The 24581-nt window shown below is 40.4% G+C and overlaps 1 protein-coding gene across 5 annotated transcripts in view; it reads left to right on the top strand.

Annotated features, from left to right (window-relative positions):
* MYOF (myoferlin) overlaps window positions 1-24581 on the top strand; it is a 131262-nt gene that overhangs the window by 46001 nt on the left and 60680 nt on the right. For 3 of the 5 annotated variants that reach the window (XM_016164188.2, XM_016164185.2, XM_016164187.2), the window contains exons 6-21: window positions 2338-2504; window positions 3134-3262; window positions 4499-4561; window positions 4647-4697; window positions 5850-5880; window positions 6411-6526; window positions 7164-7290; window positions 8592-8695; window positions 10865-10933; window positions 11033-11076; window positions 13191-13273; window positions 15329-15367; window positions 17160-17284; window positions 18464-18580; window positions 22710-22887; window positions 24079-24203. In XM_016164188.2, the coding sequence (XP_016019674.2) occupies window positions 2338-2504; window positions 3134-3262; window positions 4499-4561; window positions 4647-4697; window positions 5850-5880; window positions 6411-6526; window positions 7164-7290; window positions 8592-8695; window positions 10865-10933; window positions 11033-11076; window positions 13191-13273; window positions 15329-15367; window positions 17160-17284; window positions 18464-18580; window positions 22710-22887; window positions 24079-24203 (1568 nt within the window). The remainder of the gene's footprint in view (window positions 1-2337; window positions 2505-3133; window positions 3263-4498; window positions 4562-4646; window positions 4698-5849; window positions 5881-6410; window positions 6527-7163; window positions 7291-8591; window positions 8696-10864; window positions 10934-11032; window positions 11077-13190; window positions 13274-15328; window positions 15368-17159; window positions 17285-18463; window positions 18581-22709; window positions 22888-24078; window positions 24204-24581) is intronic. The other 2 variants (XM_016164186.2, XM_016164189.2) reach the window with 1 other exon arrangement.

The following is a 24581-nucleotide window of genomic DNA, read 5'->3' as shown; positions in this document are numbered from 1 at the left end:
TTAACCTTGGGCAGCTTCCTGCCACATAATGGGGCGATTTCCTGCTCAAATATCCTTCCGCTGCTATGCAGAGATGCTGGAGGTAGTCGTGACTTAGGCTGGTTTCCTTTGAATCATCCTTTCAACCTAATGTCTGAATAACAGAAGGTGTTTCCAGAAGATGCTTTCTCTTCATTACCTGCAGTCTGTTTCTGGAGCATTCATCAAGAGTTTAATGAGGGCTTATGCAGAGTCCAGCACCACAAAGGTGCTTTTCCCCTTCTTCTTCTCCTGCTTGCTGTCCTAAACAACCACGAACTCCAAATGGAACAATCCACAGCAGGGAGGAAATCCCAGTTGGGCTCCAGAAGTTAGTCTTAGTTGTTGGAGGAGCTTGAAGCCATGCATTGCCCAGCCTGGAACAGGTTTGCAGAAGGGGAGCCTGACCCTCCTTTCTTCACTGAGGCTGGTGCCAAGGTCGAGAGAAGCGCCCCATAGCATCTGCAGGAGATTTGCCAAATGGCCGAAGAACTCGAGAAGGCACAAGCAGGAGACAGGATTCAGTTGGTCATCACTCGTTTTACATCCGTCGAGCCCCTGCTATACACTAGGGTTTGTGTAAGGCATGGGAGCAAGGACAAGCCCCCTGCTTCTGACCGTGGATGGTGGTGGGGAGACCTACGGGTTAACAATAGATGCAAGTGTCTGTAGTGAGAACTGGGTGGAACAATGTGTGGTAGACACGAGCAGAGGTGACTTACTCCCTCTGGGAAAGGTGGGAAGGACCTGTCCCAAGATAGTACATTTTGTCCGGAGCTTGAGGCAACTGAGCTCACCTGGTGGAGAATAAGAGGAAGGTCATTCTAAAACCCAGGTGCTCCAAGATGCGTAGCAAGAAAGCCCATCTTTTGAAGCCTCCTCGATAATAGGGAGGAAGAGACCCAGGTTATCTTGCAAAGGGCAAAAGCAGCTATTCTAGTGTTTTGTGCTCCAACCAGAACTGATTATTCAAAACTAAAAAATAAAAAATAAAAAAGATTAATTTTTTTGGCTGCTGCTGCGTGCCAGGCACTGTGTTGAAGTCTTTGCACATAAATTAATTTTATCTTTACAATACTCTGTGGTAAATATTATGATTTTTCCCCTTTTCACAAATGAGGAAACTGAAACAGGATGTAAGAAATTTCCATGGACTCACATGGCTCAAAACTGGGATTTGAACCCAGATAGCATGACTCCATAGTTCAAGCTTTAAGAGACGTGTTACACTGCAGGCTGATTGAACTAAGTCATACTATGATGTGAGTGACTGACCAATGGCTCCATATGGAAATTAAATCTCTTATACGATTTTGCATTGTAAAAGAGGAGTTTCGGAATCCAAAGGTAGGGAGTGCAAACGGTGGTATTTCTTACAAGGCGGTTAGTCTTCTAGTCGCTCTTAATTTATATTGTGCAGATTACTGAGATTGCATACTTTTTATCTATGAAGAAAAGCTGTTTGCCAGTGAGTTTCAAGGAGTTTATGAATGAAAGAAATGGGAAACAGAGCAGGTGGAGTTGATTTTTTTTTTTTTTAAGGAGTGAAAGATTCGTGCATATTTGAAGGCAGAGAGAAAGAACCCCTGAAGGAGGGAGGGAGTAAGGAGAGAGAGAGAAAAGGGAGATACATTGGTGGGGTTCCCAAAGAATCAGAAGGGAATGGGCTCTCAGGCATGGGGAGGTGGTTCCCTGTACTAAACAGGAAAATCGTTTTCCCCCTGAATATGAAGGGAAGCTGGGAGGATTGTGGGGGGACAGACGTGTGTGGAAGTGACAAACCAGGAGAGTAAAGGGAGAGTATGACGGTCACCTTGGTCTGCTTGGCAAGAAAATGAGAGATGAGTTTCTCATCTGCCGTTGAGTGTGGAGAGAGCGTTCATGAATCAGGAGGCTCAAGCAAAACGGAGAGTCCAAATCTCATGAATAAATCTTGAGAGGAATGGTGGCGCTGAAGCCTCCTCTGCAAGGCTCCAGTTTCCCACCGCACATCCTCATCCCTCCGTCCTAACAGCAGGAAGGCCCCTTGACCTCAGACTGGGCTCCAAGATCAACAACTGGGTGATTTCTGGCTCTGTCCGACTGCGCCATCTCATGCTCTCTTGTGGTCTCTGGTGGCCTCCTTGTCACTTTGAAGACAATCTAAGCGAGTGTCCTGAGGTATCACAAACGCATTTTCCTAAGGATCTTTATCTGAGTCAAAACAACCCCAAGTCAGTGTCATCAAGAAACATCTCCTTCACCTGCCTCAGGAACACTGAAAACTCTCAGGAGTGCTCAGACATTTATCTCTGACTGGAATCCTTTTTGGTGTCTTAGGAGAGGAGGAGGAAGATGGAGGTGAAGAAGACAGGTTGGACAGCATCGTCAGGGGCCCTGGGCCCAAGGTGCCAGGTGGGACAGTGTCAGAAGCTCAGCTTGCCCGGAGGCTCACAAAGGGCAAGAACAGCCGGCGGATGTTGTCCAACAAGCCGCAGGACTTCCAGGTAGGGTTGGCCCGAGTGCCCTGCATCCTGGTTTTGCCCCTGTATTGTCCAGCTTCTGGCAATTTTAGTGATTGGGGGAAGGACCTTTTCTACAGACAGTGGCTTACTTATTAAAAAAAAGACATCAGGGCATAAACCCAATTAGAGCTCTGTTTCTTCTGCAGTAGATCTAGTCAGATGAGGCTCTTCAGAGAAATAAAACCACACCCTTCCTTTCCCTTGGAGGTAGGAAAGAGGTAATCAAAGGATAGACGCACAGGTGTTGTGTTTTCAGAGCATTGTGTTAGACTTGGAGACAGCTATGGAGTGAGTCACTACTTCTCAGGGCTCTGGAAGACTAGGCAGGAAGCTGGGATCTGAGCTGGGACCTCAGCCTTGCCCCACCCTGTCCAGGGCCAGCTCTGAACTATTTCAACCCCACTGCTGCTCTTGGTTTCTGCAACCCAAGCCCACTCCCCGCTTTGGAATAAGCACAAGCGGCCTCTTCCAGTCCGTGAGCACTAGTGCATTGCTAAGCTGTTCTGGCCTGGTGTCAGCCATCCCCACAGGTGAACGGAGGCAGCACCTGAAGATGCTCTTACACGCACGCTGGGAAAGAGTTGGTAACAACACTCCTTCTGTGCTTACAGATCCGGGTGCGAGTGATTGAGGGCCGGCAGTTAAGCGGCAACAATATTAGACCTGTGGTCAAAGTCCACGTCTGTGGCCAGACACACCGAACAAGAATCAAGAGAGGAAACAATCCATTTTTTGATGAGGTAAACAAGCAGAATGCGTGTTCCTGCTCAGTGAGTCTGTTCTATTTACGTATACTTCCCTGCCTGCCACCCACCTCTCCCCTGACCCATGTGGGAGGGAAACACATGTGCCAACTTAACTGGTAAAGACGACGCAAAGTTCCAGAGTTAAACATACTAAAGAACCACTGGAGCTTGAAATCACGTGGCCTGCTTCATCTTTGGTTCTCAGAGCTGCCAGGGTCTTTCTGGTGTTTTTTGCACCAACTTCCTGACAGAGCCCTCCTCAGAGATCCTCGTACCCCTTATGATGGAGCACATGACGTCACCTACTTCTGTGTTAGCTTTTTCTAATTAGCAGCATGCCTGAGGGATGACTCTGTGTCACTAAGTAACCTAACTTTTTTGAGGTGTCAAAACTTACGTGGCTATAAAAACAATACATGTTGAAGGAAAGCAAACAGGTTTTTTTCCACTAAACCCAAAATGTCCCCAATTGATAACAGTTGATGAACATTGGTGTTTATTGTTCTTTCAATTATTTTGTAGGTTTATAATATTTCTAAGTGAAAAGCAGGAGAAAAAGTTTCAGTTTAAATAAATGCTCAATCTTTCTTTCTTAGGATTAAAGTTTATTGGTACATAAAACGGAAGATGAAGCAGGCCACGTGATTTCAAGCCCCAGTGGTTCTTACTTTAGTATGTTTAACTCTAACTCTCCATGTAGCCAATCAACCTTCTTAAATTTAGCAGTTACAGTGAGTTAAAATGTGGTCAACATTGACCCTACTGAGGTACTAACATTATCTAAGGGGCAAACTTGGCTTTTAAGGTGTTTTGCTAGAAAGAACAAAATTAGGGAAACAAGATACAAATGATAGAGCTAAATGTAGCAGGGTTAAACTCACTCTTCCAGGTCGTGCAGACCCTAAGCATGTGGAATAACCTTAGATCTTTACCTCAGTTAGCTAGTAGATATCTGGTCCCAAATGAACACTTTTACTTAGTAAAGTAAACACTATAGTTGTCACTTAATCTTTCTTCCCTTTTTCAACTTGCGGAAGTGAGTTTACCCTGAAGCTCGCGAAGCTTAAGCTTTAGGGCCTTTTCCAGGGCTCTGCGATGTGTTCGCGTGGTCAAACCTAATTTGGGGTTTACGTCTTGCATTTTTTTGAGAAGGCCCTCAAAATTATAGCATGTTACCCACCAAACTTGAACCCATCTCTGCTAACATTCATACATTTTTCTCTTTGACAGTTATTTTTCTACAATGTCCATATAACCCCTTCTGAATTGATGGATGAGATCATCAGCGTTCGGGTAAGGGGGCCACAGCATAGGAAGGCAGTGCTCACTAACTGCCAGATAAAGCCAATAACCTTTTCACTGCTTTTCTTTCTTCCAGGTTTATAATTCCCATTCTTTGCGGGCAGATTGTCTGATGGGGGAATTTAAGGTAAGTGGCAACAGTCTGTTTCATTCAACTTATGTCAAGGATGCGAAATCAGGCTCCTGGGCAGGTCCCAGGATGCTTGTCCTGGTGACATCTTAAGGTTATGTGTAAGGGATCAGTGCCACGATGCTTGCTGGGAGCTGGAACACCAGCAGGATGTGAGTGCTCTGGGGGCCAGCAAACCAGCTGAGTGTCCTCTGGCCTTGGTCCAGTGGACTTCCAAAGTATAACACTTCACAACACCCTAAAGCAAGATGCCCTGAAGGTACCACATCAAAGCCCTTCCCAGCGTTTCAGCTGTGGATGGAAGCCAATGCATGCTCCAGAGGGAAGGGGTACTTTATGGCAAGAAGCCCATCACCCAGCTCCACTTACCAGTGGCCCCAGAGTGCCATCTACAAAGCCAATTGTTATAAATCTAGAGTATGAAAGGCAAGCCAAACCAGGGATGAGAATCAGGGTGCTTTTCCAAGTAACTTGCATTAGAATTAAAGACAAATACTTAGTAACTTCCCAGCTATTCTAATGGAATGTGCTGCCTTTTGAAGGAAGAATCTTGTGGTATCTAGAAGTCCTAGAGGATGATCTGTGTCAGGCAGACCTGTGTTCATACCCTGTATGCCATCAATTAGCCACATGTCAATCTTTCTGATCTTTCGTTTCTTTATCTGTAAAAAGACTAAATGAGATAGAATATATAAAGCACCTAGCATAGCACCTGGCACATTGAAGTGTCCGATCAATGATTATATTAATGATTATATTAATTTTAACATTATTATTACTTAAGAAGTTGGGCCAGGTCACTTTCTATAGGGTAACCATCAGTCCAAGTTTGCCAGAGACTGAGGGGTTTCACAGAATGTGCTATGTGGAAAGTCTCAAGCAAACAAGGACACATTGGTCGCCCAATTTCCATGATCCCTTCCAACTCTAATACTAGCTCATTCATTCAAAATAATGATTGCGGGTCTTTATATGTGCCAAAAATCAGGCAAGGCATTGGGGATACAGGGCGGGTGAGATAGAAATGTCGAGTCTCAAAGAAATTTAAGTCTAGGCAAGAGCATCACATTCAAATATAACGATGGTTTCTTTGAAGTGACTAAACTGAATTTAAAATCTATTTAAACTCTTTTACTTATTTTTTCCCAGATTGATGTTGGATTTGTTTATGATGAACCTGGTAAGTAATGTTCTCCCCATGAACTGGAAGATTCTGGGAGTCAAGAAAATTTGGGAGAAACAAGAAATCAAAAAAAAGTGGTTTTTCGGGTTTTTTGTTTGTTTTCTGTTTTTTTTTGTGTGTGTGTGTGTTTTTGTTTTTGTTTTTGTTTTTTGATTCAGGAAGGGAAAGGATTCTTAGCGGAAATGCATAATAGTAGCTTAGTATAGATTTCTTTTTAATCTAATGGTAATTATCCTAACACAAATAGATAATTTCTCTGTTTTGTGAGGATATTTTGATATTATCAAAATCTAATTGTAAGACCAGTTAATAGAGTTTAGAGAGTCTTGTTTAAGTCACACCAGGGCAGGATGGAGGTAGGAGCCATACAAAGTATAGCTCATTAATATAGACATTTATCTAGGGAATTTGGTGTGCCATAATGACACTTGGGAGGAAATGTTTATTTACCTTATAGCAATTGGAGTCACAGATCCATCAGCTTCTCTTTAGAAAGTCTGTGTCTTTTGACTTCTTTTTTATTTTAGGTCATGCTGTCATGAGAAAATGGCTTCTTCTCAATGACCCTGAAGATGCCAGCTCGGGTGCTAAAGGTTACATGAAAGTCAGCATGTTTGTCCTGGGAACCGGAGATGAGCCTCCTGTGAGCACCTACATTCTCTACTGTTTACATTTTTTTTCACTAAAAAAGAGGACCAAGTGTTAAGCAGGTGGATGCCAACAGTTGTGAAGTAGAACACATCTCATCAGTGACCCCAGCCCTCCAATTCCTCCTATTTTTTCTTTACGACAGAATTGTTTTTCTAGCTCACTTAGATGCCTTTTTGGTGTATATGAGTGGGTTTTTTTATTAAGTACAGATATGTGTTTAAGACTTCCTTGCATCATTTTAGCTACAGAGCATGGCTCACTAGCAGAATCAAGCATTGCTACCTAAAGGGACAGTTGTCATTCTAGGAAATTGGGCAGCAAACCTGGGAATAAGAAGCAGCCAGAGAAAAACTGGAAGAACTTCAGGAACTCTCTCTCTCTTTGCTATTTAGTGCTCACAAAATTACAAAGGACGCATTACTTTCTCGTGATTTATCAATTGAAGAAACATAGTGCACAATGATGTTGTAGAACAGTTTTGTTGACTTGGGGGCTGAACTCTTAAGCCTGGAGCATGGGAAATCCCCATGGAACCAGCTCCAAATGCTGTCATTTTACATGCATTAGTTTAGCTTCTTAAAAGTGCTGCTTTTCCTTGTGTATACTTTGTTATTCTGTGCCCCCAACAGCCTGATAAACAAGATCGTGATAATGACAGTGATGATGTGGAAAGTAATTTGTTACTCCCTGCTGGCATTGCCCTCCGGTGGGTGACCTTCCTGCTGAAAATCTACCGGGCGGAAGATATCCCCCAGAGTACGTATTGATTTAATTCTGCCCTGAGATTATTAGTTATCTGCATTCTTAGATGTATTAAAATCATACTCCGAAAAAGGATCAGTGCTCCCTACCATTTTTTTTCCTTAAAGGCCTCCATGAACTTATTTTCATTCATTCTGGCCCCATTGAAAACTATCCAAGCTGGTTTATGGGGTAGCTGGTTGGTCACTGATCCATGTTACTTGCTGAGTGTTTGGCCTGTTCTGCTCCATTTCCTCTTTTTTCAGTGTTCCAGATCTCTTTATTCTAGAGAATACTAAAGAGAGGTTAGCAGTCAGCACTTCCAGCTCCTGTGATCCCAAATGAATATGTGAAATTTTATAAACAAATAAATGTGTTTGCTATTGGATTATTTAAAATGTCTAAGCAAAAGGCGGTTACGTACCAATAACTAGAAGTCTGTCACTATTGTATTATGAGACACATGTATTAAGAGATTGGATTCATTCAAGAGGATCACTTACAGTGATTTTATTCATAGAGGCTAGTTCAGTTACTCCTCTGTCATTGCCAAGGACCAAACATCCTATTTGCCTGACCTGGTCTGTCTGCTTCTTGCTTGGGCCCTGGGACATCGGACCCCTCTTCAAGTCCCCAGGAAGCAGCACCCACTGTTCAGGCCATGGATCTCTTCAGGATTTGCTACTTTTACTGGGAACCTTCCCCTCCCCTTTCTAAAGACCCTATAATGCCTCCCAATACCATCTTTTCCTCAGAAATATCTTAGATGACATAAATAAGTTAAAGCTCCCATTATACTTCCTATTTGTTTAATTGCTCTCTATTCACTTTTATTTGTTAAAACAGAGAGATCTGCTGTTTGTATTGATTAAATGCGTTACTTATGATTATGCCAAATTTCCTTGAATTTCTCTGAAAAAGTCAGATTAGGCCTATATCATTTTGACCTGAAGCACCTTTTCCAAGTTGCAATCAGGCCTAAGTTTCAGAATTGTCTCTTACCCTATCTGGATAGACCGTCTTTACTCTATTTTTTTCCTTGATAAATGATTGATACTTAACATAATAATTTATCGATGTATTTTTCAAGGTGCTTCTGTCGATTTTAAAACTCCGTAGGGAGAAAAGATTTTCTCTCTCAACTAAGACTCAAAGAATTTTCACAATACATTGCGACCAGCTCTTGCCGTTTTTGAGAACAATCATTGTTGCAACTATATTCATGTACAGGAGGACATTTTTAATTTTGTTAAGTGATTTCTATTTTTTCAAGAGAATCAAATTTAATTTCTGTTGTGCAACATGTTACTTTCCAGTGGATGATGCCTTCTCACAGACGGTGAAGGAAATATTTGGAGGCAACGCAGATAAGAAAAATCTAGTGGATCCTTTTGTAGAAGTTTCCTTTGCTGGGAAAAAGGTTTGTACATGATCTACATGCAGATGTTTCTAGAAATAAATATATAAACCAGTGTGCTTTCCTTGGAGTGAATTCCTGCTTATTCTTTGTTAAAGTGGCCTCCTGATGAGCTGGGCACTCTGCAGGAACACAGATTATCTAAGTCTGAACATGCCAGACTTCTCCACAGGTTTATTTTGGAGTGGAAAGTATGCAGGGCTCAAATTGGAAAATTCAATCTTTTGAAAAATTAGAATAGTGAAAGCCACCATTGGATTATTTCCCAGGTCTAAATATTATCTTAATTGTAGGCAAGCCCCCTCACCAGCATTTATCCCTGGCAAATGTAGAATATAGCCCCTGAATGCCCAGCTGCCCACTCCTGTCACATTTCTCACCTCCCATGACCCAACGAGCTGCTGTAAATGGAGAGTCAGGCAAGGGAACCTCATCCTGGTCCTCTGGGAAAAGCTGGGGGACTCTTGGTATAAGAACATCTGTAACCACCACTTTTATCTACCGAGAGGGTCAGAGGTTGAAGAGTGGGATTCCAAAGTAGAATCACCCTGCACCATGGACAACTGTAGCATGAAGAACTAGTATCTTCTATGTATTTTGAATCATTAATTATGAAAGTGAGATTTGGCAAATGACACACACATGGACTGGATATTATTTCCTAAGAGAGTCAGTGGGGAGTGGTAGGAAAGCCTTCAAGTCTGGAATGAGACGAGGCCCGATTTAAAGTCAGACTTCACCCTGTTGTACACCTGTAACTAATATCGTACATCAATGACAATAGAAAAAAATAAAAATAGAACATTTTTAAAAAAGAAAAAAGATATATAGAAAAACTCTATAGATAAAAAAATATTTTAACAATCTTGAGACCAAAATTTAATACACTTGCCTATGTCAGAATAAAAATTATCCTAAGTCCTAATCACAAATTAAAAAAAAATTTTTTTTTTAATTCACACTTTACGCTCCTCATAGGCAGTTAAGGCAAATTCCTCTAAGTCTGAATTTCCTGAATTATAAATGGAGATAATAATAATCTCATAGAGTTGTTGAAAGGGTTAATTAATTCAAGAAGTAATTATTGGAGCCTATTAAGTATCAGATACTATCCCATGTGTTGAGATTGAGAAGTGAGCAAGACAGTCATCGCTGTCATGGAGCTTGCTTTGTAATAGAAAGGACGATAAACAAGCAAAGAAGTAATTGAATAATTCCCATACTGCCAAGTACTATATAGAACACAAAGCAGGAACCAGAGGAGATTGGGTACGAGTTTGGAGGGGTATTTAGCTATGTTATCATGTGGGATACCTTTGAGGAAGTAACATTTGAGCAGGGAAAATCTAGGGGGCAGGAGCTTCCAGGCAGAGAGAAGAGGAGCTGTAAAGTCGTCAAGGAGGAGATGCATTTGCAGCGAAAGAACATACTGGTTGAGCGGAGTGAGCAAGGGGGAAAATTAAGAGATGAGGTCAGAAAGATGTGTGCGGTGGGGCAGGTAGGGCTTTATCAGCCAGAGAAGGGTCGGGCCTTTTTCTAGATGTACTAGGTGAACTCATGGAGGATGCTACACAGGGAAGTGACATGAGGTAGCAGAAAAGGAAAGGAAATGGGAATCCAGATAGGAGACAGCTGCGGGTGTCTGGGAAGGTCAGGATCTACATGAAGATAGTGGTGTCAGGATGTACTGATGGATTGGATAAGCCATGGAAAAGGGAGACAGATGTTATGGCTTTTTAACAATTTCCTTCAATTTGTTCTAAGCATAAGCAACCTGGTGAACAGTGGTGGAAAGACTGGGACAGGAATCAGGGGAGAAGGAAGAAGGGGGCTTGTGGGCAGGATCGAAAGATCCATCTGGATATGTTAATAGAGTGATGCTTATTAGACGGTATGTAATATGTATTCAGTTAACTTGTATTATTACGGTAATACAATATTAGAAATCCAGCAATTGAAAACAAACTTTTAGTGCATAGAATAAGCAAAGAACAATATTAAACTCATGGGATATTTTACCAAATCATTATCAAGATAAACTGTAACCAGGTTACTACATATATAACTTATAAGTAAACTGCTAGAGTCATAATCTAGTATACATATATTGTAAACTTTCAGAAATAAGAAACTCGAATGACTACCTATGGTTTTGCTTTGATGATTTTACAGGTTTGCACAAATATAATTGAGAAAAATGCAAACCCTGAGTGGAATCAAGTTGTTAATCTTCAGATCAAGGTTTGACTTCCTTTACTTTCAAAAAAATTGATAATATTTATTTTAATAGTTACTGAATAAGTTGAAAAGTAACTACTTTTTTCCTTTTCTTTTTAATAGTTTCCTTCAGTGTGTGAAAAAATAAAGCTAACAGTATATGACTGGTGAGTTAAAAAATGGAATTGTATCTAATTCAAAATTAAAGAATTAAACATTTGGATATTGAATGTTATTTGGAAAAGAATGTTATTCTAGATGGCCTAACTCTTACTTTTCAGATTTTTTGCTTTTTTTCTCAGAGGGAAATGATAAACTATTTCTAGAATTGGATGTTTTCTTTAAAAAGTAGCAATAGTGTTGTTGCAGAAAAGCTTTCGATATCTTAACTGCTTGTAACGAAAGAAGGAAAAAATGATCTGAAAATGCCTGAAGATAAGGAATTAAATACCATTAAGCTGTCCAAAATCAAGCTCAGAAATGGAGTAAACCATTTCTTAGGCAGAATCAGCAGAACATTTTGTTATTCTTCGAAATGAGAACAAACAGAGCTACCTATCTGATTGAATGCAAAGGAAATTCATTGAAAGGTTCTGATGGAATTTTTACTAGACCAACCTCTTAGCAATGATTGGCCAAAATGAGGCCATTCTTGGGTGTGATCTAGTTACATGGGGCATTTAATTGGCAGCCCTTAGCTCTCTGAGAGTGAAAAATAGCAAGTATCATCATCTTGTCATCGTCATCATCATCGTCAGTGTTTATTATGATTTAGCTACTGTTTTTTGAATACTACTGCCAAGTGTTGTGCCTCATGCTTTACCTGCATTAATCCATTTAGTTTTTAGAGGAACCCTACAAAATAGAGACTAATAATAGTATTAGTTCATTTTACAGGTGAAATACTGAGGCTCAGAGAGGTCAAGTAACCTGCCCACAGTCACTCAGATTTAGAGACCTACTTGGACCTCCAGCTGTCTGGCCCTAGTTTTTTCCTTTGGCCAAATGTATTTGACTTTTGTGTTAGAGCCCTTTTGGTACTATGGCATCAGGGCACTTTGGGAGGAGGGGAGCGAGTTTCATTTTGTTCAATGACTACAACACAGTTAACTGAGGGCCATGAAGGGATCTGGGGAAAACTGTCCCTTCTAATAAGTGTGAGCTAGTTTTAAAGCATTTGAGACCCTCAGGTTACATTCTGGAGGTACTCCTGGGGCCTCGGGAGCCCCCGGGAGTGTTGTCGGTTCGAACCATACATAGTTCAGGTGACCACCTGTCTCACAGGTTCTGTAGTGGGCTGATCACAGATTGAGCTCTTCCAGAGGTGCCTGTGGTCATTGCAAATGTTGAGTTTTTTTCTGGCTTAGTCTGCCCTCTCCAAAGCAATAGCGCAGCGTAGGATGCATAGAAGGACCCTGTTTAACTGGGGAATTTTTGGATCTAGATCTTAGTTTATATACTCTATAGGGTATTTGCACAACTGATGAAAAGCTAAAGAGTCTTTAAATGTAGTCTAGACCCTTCTGGATGGACAGAGAAGATCCAAGCCCCATGCATGTGTCTTAATACCCATGAATAATCATTTTTCTTCATGCCAACTGATGTACAAGATTGTATGTATTTGTAGTAGGCAAACTTGTCCCCACCATATAGACAAGATTCAAGTTATAGACAAGCAATCATAGTCAGAAAAATAGCATTTATCATACAGTAGGTGCTCAATAAATATTTGAAATGAATTGAAAGGGAATTTTTCTTCCTATCAATGACCCTCAAATATACCTTACTGTAGTTGTTAATCCATCATAGTAATTAGTATAAACATGATAAAATAAGATATGTGCACTTCTTCTATGTAGTATTATATTATGCTCATCATGTAATATGCCTTTAACTGATTAATTCATTTTACGACAATGGTGTTGTGGCCATAGGCAAAATCCTTAGACCTCTGTAAATTCTATTTTTACAACTGAAATGAACTGTCTGACTAGGTCAGTGTTTCTTAAAGAATAGTTGGACGGCTATCTTTATCAGAATCATTTGGGTTATATATTTATTATAAATGCAGACTCTTGTTCTCCACCTCTGCTTCTCCTGAATCAAAATCTTGCATAGGAGATGAGAGTAGGGGGTTTCCAAATGATTTTTAAAGTGTAGAAAGTTTAAGGCCCACTGGACAGGATGAGTTCTGACATCTAGGTCTTTTCCAACTCTTATTATTGTTGAAATGACGATGTAGTCTTACAGATGGAGGTCTTTAACCTGTTCTTTTACATAGGGACCGCCTTACCAAAAATGATGTAGTTGGAACAACATATCTACACCTTTCTAAAATTGCTGCCTCTGGTGGGGAAGTGGAAGGTAAGTCACACAGCAGAGCTGCAACAAGACAGGGTACAGAACTTCTGGAGAAGGAATGAACTGGGGTATCCACCTGGCAATGGACTTGATTTCTTAAAAGCCAAGTGTGATGAGCCTAGCGAACCATTTTAGTGATGTTTTGGTGATGACCAGCAAAACACCTAATTAGTAATTAATCACCAAGGCAAATAACAGTTTGAAGATTTTAGCTTTCTTGCTCCTAGCCAAAAACTTTTTCCCAGTAGCTGTTTTATAAATTTTTGAGTGTCAATGCAGAATGCTAGCACCTTATTTATTTATTTATTTTACAGTAGCATTGAAACAAGTCCAACCAAATATAATATTCCCTTTCTTAATTGACTTCCTTGGCAGGAAAAAGGAGGTCAGATGGCAATGAACCATGTAATCTCTGTTCCCTAAGATAATGTGACTTTTGTTTTCATGCCTTTCATCCTAACATGCATTGGTAACCAATACACTTTTCTTTTTCTTGTTTTCCACACTGAGAACTAATTGCCTATACCTGGCATTATGCCTCTGTGCGCATATCAGAAATTATAATAGGAGATGAAGGAGAAAAATTAAGATAATAAGAGAAAAAATTTAATGTTAACACATTAAAGATCAGTAGTTTATTTTTTGTTACCAAAATAAAAATAACAAACATTCTTATAATTGCCAATACATTAAACATATTGAGTAAAGTCAGAGAATTTGAGACATATTTTGCCTTGAGAAACCTAAAGTTCCTCTTATTCTCATCTTGTTCAAGAAAGGCCTTTATAGGTTGTTTTTTAAAAAAATGTATTGTTAATCTAAGCAATAGGTAGCATGAATAAGAACCTGGTAGATAATAGAAATATGGTAAAGAATATTTCCTCAGTCAAGAAGGAAAAAAGGCAACTAGAAATTCTGAGAAAAACAAAGAGCTGAACAAAGAAAATATAGTCCAAATATAAGATCATGTGTGGCATTATTTTAAATAAATGGTAGAAGTTAAGAGATTCCATTTGAACATGTGGCATAGAGGACCATGCTGCTGCAACAGCAGGTAACTAAGGAAATGTATTATAACTCTCCTTTTCTCCACAGAGAACAATATTTATATAGTTATTGTAATGAAATCACTATTGATTTATTTTTTATTAAAATTAAGCCCGTAGTCAGGGCTCTAAACAAAATCTAAATTTCATCACCCATTACAACGTAAAAGTAAAAATACAGAAGGTAGAGATTAGAGGTGAAAGGAGGCTCTAGCCTCTTATTGTCAAATGAGGAATCCAGATATAAAGACTAGATTAAATCTATTAGTTAAAGATAACCAAAAGAGTAATTAAAAATCATGCTACAACTATATTAGAGGGTAAAAATTATTAAATTTATTTATTATTAGCAGGAAGTCATTCAATAATTACCTGAAGATTATCTTCAAGAAATATTAAAATAAGCATTTTTCTTAGTGATAATGTCCATTCATTCATAAAAGCAGAAATTGTTACAATCTGTTTCAGCTCCTGTCTCTGAGGCCTTTTCTCATTACAGACTCATTGAACAGTTTGTTACAGGGTCTCAAAATAACAACTAGCAGCAGGCATCTCCCCAAAAGAAACAAATAATATACCATAAACTGCAGACCTTTGCTTACACAGCCTTGGACTACATTAGCTTGTATTTTCTAGACTTGGTCCCAACTAAGTCAACATAAGACAAGTAAATGTTGTATTAAAAACACAAAATGTTGGTAACATCATCAGGCCTCCTTTGGTGGTGAGAAGCTAACTCTTCTCTGATGCCTGACTGCCATGCGGCTGGAGAGACTAGATTATTTCATGTGCAGCAATTCTGCAAATTGTCGTAAAGTTTTGTGCCATTTGCATTTAACCCATGAGATTTGTATAAATTACAAAAGAATCATGTGGCTTGGGTCTGAATTTTGGATTTTTCTGGTGTTGCTAAACCACTTACATAGCACTGGATTTGGTTAACTTTTTCAATTCCTCTTTTATAATGCCGTGTTTCTCTTGTTGTTTAACCAATTGTATTTTTACGATGTAGATTTCTCGTCTTCGGGATCTGGGGCTGCATCATATACAGGTTTATGCTTTGCAATCTTCTAAATCTTAGTATGCTCTTATTAAGAATTTACTAATTGATTGCCTAGAGAACCTTTTTTTTTTTTGACATTTGGCTGTCTTAAAAATAATTTTTGTATTAGTGCTTTATGGCTTTCCTGCATGACTAAGCTAAAAACAAATGTGCTTACCAGGCATTGCTGCATGTCTAACGTCTAATATTTTTTACCTCCATGCAAACCATCTTTTTTGGCTTCATTGTAAATAATTGTTTTTAAGATATAACATTGGTTGTTATCGTTGTTCAATACATAGAGATATGGGGCATTAAATCAGTGTCCAAAATGTATGAAATAACTTACCCCTACTTTCAACATGGATTGCTAGGTTGGAAGATACTGAATGTTTTATGAGGAATCGTAACCTGTCCTTTGGTCTGCACAGCTCTTGCCATTCTTTGCAAGTTTGCTCAATGCTCTTACACTTGATCATCACAACTCTCTTAGGGCAGATGCTATTCCCAGAATAGATGAGGACTCTGATGTTTAGAGAGGTTTGTCATCTATCAAGCCCATGTTAATCACCTATGGTTGTGGTGAGAGGGAAAAGAGATCATTGCTTTTGAGAGACCATTGTAAACTTTAGCTCTGTGAAAATATACAATATCATCACCCACCTTTATGTAATTACACAATGCCACATTCTTTTTTAGAAATCAATTTCATTATCTTATGATCAGACTTTATATAAATATTAAGTGGTCCTTAGTTTTTTAACAAATTTCACAGATTTGGTAACACTTCATTCCTTCATGCTTTCTGCTACTTTTTACCTTTCTCTCTTGGTTTTAAGCGTAGATTTGGAAAGGGCCATACAGGTGATCTGGTCAACCTCTTGTCCATAACAGGAATCATCTTTATGAGGTCCTGAAAGACAGGCTAAGTCTTGCCCTTAACATTTCCTCTGTCCCTAATGAGATCTATCCTATCATTTGACATCTCTCATTCATAGAAAGATCTTCTTTACACTGAGTGAACCAAAGTTGGCCTCCTCATAGCTCTCAGCAGTGGTCCTTAGTCTGCTTTTCGGGACAAGTGCATCCCTTCTCCATATGGGAGCCATTCAGATAGTTATAGGTAGCTCTTACTTTCCCCATATTCACCCATGATCTCCCTTTGGCTCCTGCTATTTACTTACATTGCCTTCAGTGCCCCTCATTGGGGAGTAGTCTTGCTAAGGCCAGGTAGCAAAATAAGGAACATATTGGATGTCTACTACAGATAAAATGTAGTGAATGGAGACTCCATATTGGTTATGAATATCATGTGATCTTATAACCATAGGCAGTTTATTGTTAAATATAAAAAATTTTTAATGTTTTATATATTTTAACTTCAGACTAAATAACTTTTTTTTGGAACAAGTAAAGTTAATCTGATATACATCACTTAAATGACATCCCAAAACAATATAATCTTTGCCTCAATTGCCAATGACATGTTTAACACAATGCCAATAAACTTGCAAAAAATGTGAAGGTCACCTTGAAAGTCTTATTCTTTCATTTGAATAGCATTATCTTTTTGTAAGATAATGTATTTACTTGAACTACCCCAAAACTGTTTTTTTAATTTAATTTTATAGCAATAAGAAAATGGAAATATGGCAAGTCTCACAAGTGCTTATGATTCCACTAATACAACTAACTCACAAAATGGAAGAAAGCAGTCTCACCCAGCTAATTAATAACTAATATTTATTTCAACAGATTGAGTGTTAAAAGCCTAAAATCTAATGGTGATGTTATCTCTCAGCAAATACAGGAGAAACAGAGGTGGGCTTTATTCCAACATTTGGACCTTGTTATCTGAACCTTTATGGAAGCCCTAGAGAGTACACGGGATTCCCAGACCCTTATGAAGAGCTAAATACCGGAAAGGTTAGTTTCTCAGTTAAGGTTTGTTATTAATGAGTGTTGATTAATTTGATTTCTTCTTATAATAGTTATGATTAAGTTTCATATTTAGGGGATCCCCAACACAAACACACACACACACACACACACACACACACACACACACAGACCCATTGTATGACTGATCAAGCATTGAAAGATAAAGGTCTCATGCTCCTCAAGGCTTAGAATGCAAGAATAGAAAAGGATCCTGGAGATCATCTGATTTGATAATTGCAAACACATAGCATGGCCATTTCCCCACTTCTGCACTTAGGGCAGATGCCAGTCAATGCTGGCTCTCTTTGCTAATAAGCAAATGTGCTGCCTCATAATTCTGTTCAATGCCATCTTCTAAAAATTTACCAAATGATTGGAGGTGACAAGCCTAAGGAAATTCTTTGCTACCTCTGATCTGATCCAACCTCTTTATTTTGTAGATGAGGACATGGAGGCCCAGAGATGGGCCTTTTAGTTAGCCCCCCCCCCCCGGCCCACCACCACCACCAAACCCAGAAAGGTAGAAAGAAAAAGCCCTAGAAAGAGGAGGACGGAGACTAGCTGTGGAGGTGGAAGCCTTTCCTTTCTCTCCAGGAGATTTTATTGCCAGCATTGCTGGGTATGATGGGAGGAGTATCTGATATTCATTTTCACCCTCGGCTGCACCTAGCACATCTTCCTCCTTTACTTTCTGGCTACTCTGAGACTCGCTCTGGTTACCAACATGGCAGCCTCCCTATTCTGAGAAGTGGAGAAGAAAAGCCAAAGTACTATAGATAAATGCAGAGCTGCTCTGCTGAAGTAGGGTGAGGGGGACTTAGAGATTCTTCCATTGCTGCCTCTGGTCTCTGGGAATCCCTCCTGGATCCTTAAAAGCCACTGACCTCAGCCATGGCTAAGGTCCTTTTCAGCCCTAGCTCCCTTGGCTCCCTTTGGGAAGCTACCTGAAGTCAATGGCTCTTATTTCAGTTACCAAAGACCTGAATGCAGCTGAGAAAGTTACAGACTGATTCATTTTGGAGATTAGGGCCATGGAACAAGAAACTTTTCGTAGCTGAATTAGCCTGACTAGATAGACCTATTTTCCTCCCCTCCCCTCCCATCCCTTTTTTTTTCCCCTGTTGTTCATGCCTAGAGGAATAATCCTGTGTTGTTACCTTGCAGGGGGAAGGGGTTGCCTACAGAGGCAGAATCTTGGTCGAATTGAGCACTTTTCTTGAAAAGACACCACCAGATAAAAGGCTTGAGCCTATTTCCAATGATGACCTGCTGGTTGTTGAGGTAAGTGTTGGAGTGCAGATACTACTTGGTATAGAAAAGAGCGTTTTAAAAGATTGGTGGTGGGATGGGAGTACTGGCCTACCTGAGCAAGGGGACTTGAAGGGGGGACATCCAGGGATTGAAGAGTAAGCTGTGGCAGTTGGAGAGAGACGTGAGTCATGGCGAGTGCCCTGCAACACCCTCTCGATCTATCTACAGCAGCTTAAAGGGGATGATGAGACTTGTTTCATTACCATTGTCAACCATCTTTAGTAAACAGGTCGAGGATAGCAAGTTGGGCAATTTACTTTGAAACAGCCTCCTTATCACTGACCCTGAACATTTCATTCCTTGTGGGGCCACAGCCACCTTCAAGAGCTATTATTAACTGCTATTCTTTATCCTGCTTGACAATAATTACTCCCTTCTTCAAAATCACTTTTGATATTCTACGCTATACCAACTCCATCTAGAGTGTGCACTGCTCATCGATTGACCTGAAAGAGAGCCCCAAGGCCCTAAAAAGGCAAAGAAACACCCTTCTGTATCCAATAGACTATAATTTACAAGCTTTAACTTTTTTTGCTATAGGAAGTTTTGTCCCAAGGCTACTAAGGGAGGGGCTCTTAAGGAAAGCTAAGGCTTTCGATTTCCTTAAATGGTGTTGATTATTCCTTTTTCTCTCCACTTTTTGAGCTATGAGGGCATAGGGGAAGTGGGAAAGAGCTGGAGGAAGGGCTGAATTCTCACCTGCACTACCCAGGACAGCCTCGCTCTGGAGCAGACAAGCAGATGGTAAAGGCACCTCTCATGGAGTTTGGACCTGAAAGGTGGTCCAAGGAGCTACTCCATCTTAAGCTGCTTGCTCACAATATGTGCTACCCGTTCTGTTGGGAGTTGGGTGATGACCAGAAGCTTGAATTATTGTCTCAGAGCCCAGATCCTCCAGGGCAAGGGTCCTAACAGGACATCTGCAGATGACTACAGATTATGCTTGGGAAATCCAGAGAGTTCTAATGGAATTATGGTCACGTAAAGGTGTACAGGGCAGAACCAGCTCAGCCACAAGCAACATCCCTCTCCTTATACTGAGCCTCCCTATGTACCTTCTCCCTTCTCTGCAGCCCCCACATTAAAATATGGCTCGAGCTTAACTACTGATCTTTTTTTTTTCTGAGCCTGATTTGGACCCCAAATTATGTTTCATATTTTTGCTCTTCTCTTTCCGATATCATCCTAGATGGTTTACAAGGAAGTTATGCTGTATGTATAAGCTCTAATACAAATAACTTCCTACTTTATAATTTTCATACAATTCAAACTAAATCTTGAATTGCCACAGCATTCCTGAACCATGGATAGTTCAGGGGACTTAGTTGTGGGCGTGTTGCGAGCAAGAAAAGTGGCTACCTAAGTAACACTCTTGAACGCATTTGTGTCATTTCCCAACACCAGGTTTATTGAGTGGAACCTTCTCAGATAAACCAATCAGGTACCCAAGTAGGTTAACGCATAACACACAGAGGGGAAGTACGGAGTCTTACCTGACATGCTACACCATGGCTAAATCTTGAAGTCATTATGTTAAGTCACAAAAGGACAAGCATTGTTTGATTCCACTCATATGAGGTACCCAGGGTGTTGAATTCATAGAGACAGATAAAGTAGGTAGGAATGGAGAGTTAGTGTTTAATGCATTCAAAGTTTCAGTTTTACAAGATGAAAGGAGTTGTGTGGATGGATGGTGACAATGGTAGCACAAAAATGTGAATGTGCTTAATGCTACCAAATGGATACTCAAAAATGGTTAACATCAATTAATTTTGTTATGTGTGTTTTACCATGAAAAAAAATATATATATATTTTAAATGGTTAAATATTTCTATAAATGAATGACCACATTCTGGCATCATACAAGCCAGAAGACCCAGCCATGATTTGATAAAGGCCATGACATGGATGAATAAGGAAGGAAAAGAAAAAATCAGTTAATGAATATCCTACAGAGATCAAGTAATTTTTATTAGTCTCCTACAGATGGGAGGTATCACTACATTACTACTTAGATGATGGTACACACATTGGTAGCAAGGTAGCAATGGAAAAAAACAAACACAACACCGAAAAAGTCATCATATGACAAAGTTTGATAGCTAAGTGACCTCTAAATCTCAGATGGAAGGACTGTAAGAGCTGGCAGTTCTTTCTCTTGAGTCTTTCAAACTAAACTTGCTATGGTGAGAAACTTGTGCAATTTGAATATTATCACTCATAGGTCTCACAGGTTTGCCAATAGAGCACAAAGCCAGTGTGGCTACACTATAGTAACCACTGATGTTCTCACCTCCAAGTGTATACAGAGACTGCACACCAACAGAGATCCAGAACAGACCTCAGATGTGGACAATATTAAGTGACACAATGCTTAGGATATAATTGAGGACAGCAACTTAAACCATTGCATGGCTCTGTTTGACCGAAGAAAACAAAGTGTCCAAAGATCAGTGGGGATATGAGACACAAAGAAGGAAAGAAGCCACCTGAGCAAGGATTAGGGGCAGAATGTGGATTCAAGAGACTTATGTGCCCAAGAGAAGGAAAGCCCGAAGGACTCCTAGTCATTTCTGCTGGCCTGATAGATACTCGGTGTTGTCATTGTTGGCCCTATATGTTCAACTCCCTCACACTCAGTAAGCCAGTAATTTTAAAAGAAAGAGAAGAGAAGAAAAGAAAAAAGAAAAGAAAAGAGAAAAGAGAAATGGGAAGGGGAGGGAAGGGAAGGGAAAGGCAGGACGAAACAGTGTTCGATTTCTATTTCAGAAAAATAAATACTGGTCCCTGCCCCAGAGAGGCCCTGGTCCTGGGCCATTTCATGATTTTAAAAAAAAAAAGAAGGAGCGAGGTGCCGGAGCCCGCCGGCAGAGATCGAACAGCACCTAAAAGAGGGGGGTGAAGCCTAAGAAAAAAGATAGGAAAGCGCTTCGGGAGGGCATACAGTCACTGCTGCAGCCCCGAGTTTATTTAGCATAGCCTTTATATAAGTTTTTGGATACAATAGCAAAGCACAGGGAACAATAGTAAGGTACAGAGTACAATGGCAAAGCACAAAGTACATTACCATAGGAATGCTGATATTTACATAAGTTTCTATATATCCTTCCCTCAGGGTATGAACATCCTTTTCTGGGCTGTAAAACATTCCACTATCTTAAAAGGGTTTCTTTATGATGCAAGTCTCCCCACCAGGGTCAGTAATGTTTAAGTTAACATCTTGCTTCCTTGAATCATTGTTAAGCAGTCTCAGCAGCTGCTCCATGGCTATCAGCTACGTGACTTCTTCAGTGCCTCAAAATGGCTCCCGACAGCGAGGTCAAGGTTTTTAAAATTGGCAGGGACTGGGAAGGACAGAATTCCTTTCCTCATAGTTCTTTCTTTAAAACTTAAAAAAAACCTTTTACTTATTTATATTTTTTACAAAATACCATTTTAGTTTCCACTTCTCCCCCTACAGTACAGGAGTCACTCACCCTCAGGTGGGGTTGGGATGGGGTAGGCTGGGGTTGGGGGCCTGGTTGGAGAAAGTGCAGGAGGAGGGAGGGGAGGGGAGGGGAAAGGATGGGGCTGGGCACCATGGGAACCTGGTGCAGAGACCCAAGGGCCCAGATACACATGGTCCCTGGGAGAGCCTGGCAGAGGGTGGTCCCTGGAGGGGCAAGCAGGGTGGCTTGGGGTGAGGGAGAGCAGGTTTTCCCAAAAATGAATAAACAGAGGTGAGTGGGACTGTTATAAATTAAAAACCAAAAAACAATCAAAAACAGAAAAACTTTTTCATGTTTGTACATATGGATCTACCTATTTTTATGAACTTTCATTCCTTTTTGTGGATGTAACATAATTTGTTTAACCAGTGGCCTATTGTTGGACATTTGTATTGTTTTCATTTTTTTCTCTATTTCAATAAATGCTGCAATGAACATTCTCTTTGCTCATTTGTATGAGTACAAGGGAAACCACTAGATTCCAGAACATTCTTCACTGGCATTCCATTCAACTCTAATTATTAGGTTTAGAATTACAGATGCTAGAAATCAGCATGCAAATTAGAGCAAAAGGAGCTTCACTGAGTCCTCTGCTGCTCATACTTTACAGAAATATCAGCGAAGGCGGAAGTACAGCCTGTCCGCCGTGTTCCATTCGGCCACCATGCTGCAAGATGTTGGCGAAGCCATTCAGTTTGAAGTCAGCATTGGGAACTACGGGAACAAGTTTGACTCGACCTGTAAGCCTTTGGCATCGACCACACAGTACAGCCGCGCGGTGTTTGACGGTAAGGCTGGCGCTAACCATTCCCTGCCGGACACGTTTACAGTGGGTGCGCCACACGAGTAGCAAGCAGCCTTTTCTCTGGCTGGTACCATGGCATATGCTTAGTTTAGGAGACAGGAAAAAGTTGAATGGAGAAAAGAGGTGCCTGGAGTTCAGGTGCCTCTAAGACCGGTCGAACACAAGAAGTTGCAGGCCCCTTACCAGGGGCAGAACCCCCGGACCCCCTCCCCTGACCAATTTTAACGCTGGCTCTGCTTTAAAAAGTCGCGACTCGCTGAGTGCTGAGCTCCCTGAAAACAGCTCCTGCCCCTTCCCACTTCTGCCCTGCCAGGCCCCAGCTCACTCCTAGAGTGAGTAGGTGAAGTGAATGGGGCTCTGTCACTCACCAGCGCTACAACCTTCACCGCATCACTGAATTCTAACCATCAGTTCTTCAGATTTGCTGTGAGGATTAAGTAACTGTATTTGAACAAAGATGCAAGAAAAACAGTCCCTACTCTCAAGGAACTGACATTCTAGTGTAAAAAAGAAATCGTGATACAAGGCAGAGTATAAGAATACCCTAATAAAGGTATCAACAAATGGTTTGAGAGGATAGAGAAGGGAGAAATTCTGATAAAATGTTCCAACAGTTTTACCATAGTTTTTACCTAATTTTTGTACAAGCAGTGTTAAAATATAAAATTACTAGAAAATGCTGGCTAATAATTTTTAATCACTGTAAGGCTCTAACTAATATCAAACCCTACATGCCCAGCTAAGGCGCTTAAAGAACAAAAAATTATTATTTTTTGCCCAACTTCTAGAAAAAAAATATTTGTTTAGAAGAGCAGTTGTCAGAGAAAAACACATACAATCTAATTTTCTATTTGTTCTATTTTTTGCTACTGTGTTACATAATTATCAGGATGTTCAGATACATGATCCTGAACCACTGAAAGATCCTAAGATCATTGTGTTCAGTTTACTATATTCAATTTAGGGTGTTTTAGAGAGATTTTTTTCAAAACAGGCTGAATTAATAACTATCTGTCCCTCAGTTGCTTAATTGAATAAAATTAAAGAACCTGACCACCCCAGACCATTCCTAAAGCATACCATTGATCTATAGCCCAGTTTGCACATCTCTTTAATAAACTTATTGTTTATTTCAAGTGTCCAGTGTTTACTGATCCTCAATGTTCTATTCCAGGGAACTACTATTATTACTTGCCTTGGGCCCACACAAAGCCAGTCGTTACCCTGACTTCATACTGGGAGGATATTAGTCATCGTCTGGATGCAGTGAATACTCTCCTAGTCATGGCAGAACGATTGGTAAGTTTATCTTTTCTACATTTTCCTTTCACCAGAGTGAATTATGTATTAATTCTACAGGTTAGGCTGCTATAACACAAGATAGCGGTAAGCAGGATAAAAGCAGTTTCTTTAGTAACAGTGGAGGTAGGTGATCCAAGGCTCGTGTGAAGGTTCAGTGGTGTTGCGGACCCAGACTCTTTACCCCTTGCTGCTCTGCCATCACTAAAGAGTTGTCATTGTATAGAAGAGGCAGCTCACCACTATACCGACCCTCCCGACTGAGGGGAGGGGGAAAGTGAGGGAGCAGAGGGCATAGGCCTTTCCTTTGAAGAGAAAGACATAGAATCACACACTTGATTTCTATACACATTCCATCAGCCAAAATCCAGTCGTACA

The sequence above is a fragment of the Rousettus aegyptiacus genome, unplaced genomic scaffold, assembly GCF_014176215.1.
Source record: "Rousettus aegyptiacus isolate mRouAeg1 unplaced genomic scaffold, mRouAeg1.p scaffold_m13_p_6, whole genome shotgun sequence".
In the NCBI taxonomy this organism is placed as follows: domain Eukaryota; kingdom Metazoa; phylum Chordata; class Mammalia; order Chiroptera; family Pteropodidae; genus Rousettus; species Rousettus aegyptiacus.
This window is presented reverse-complemented; position numbering and strand designations above follow the sequence as displayed.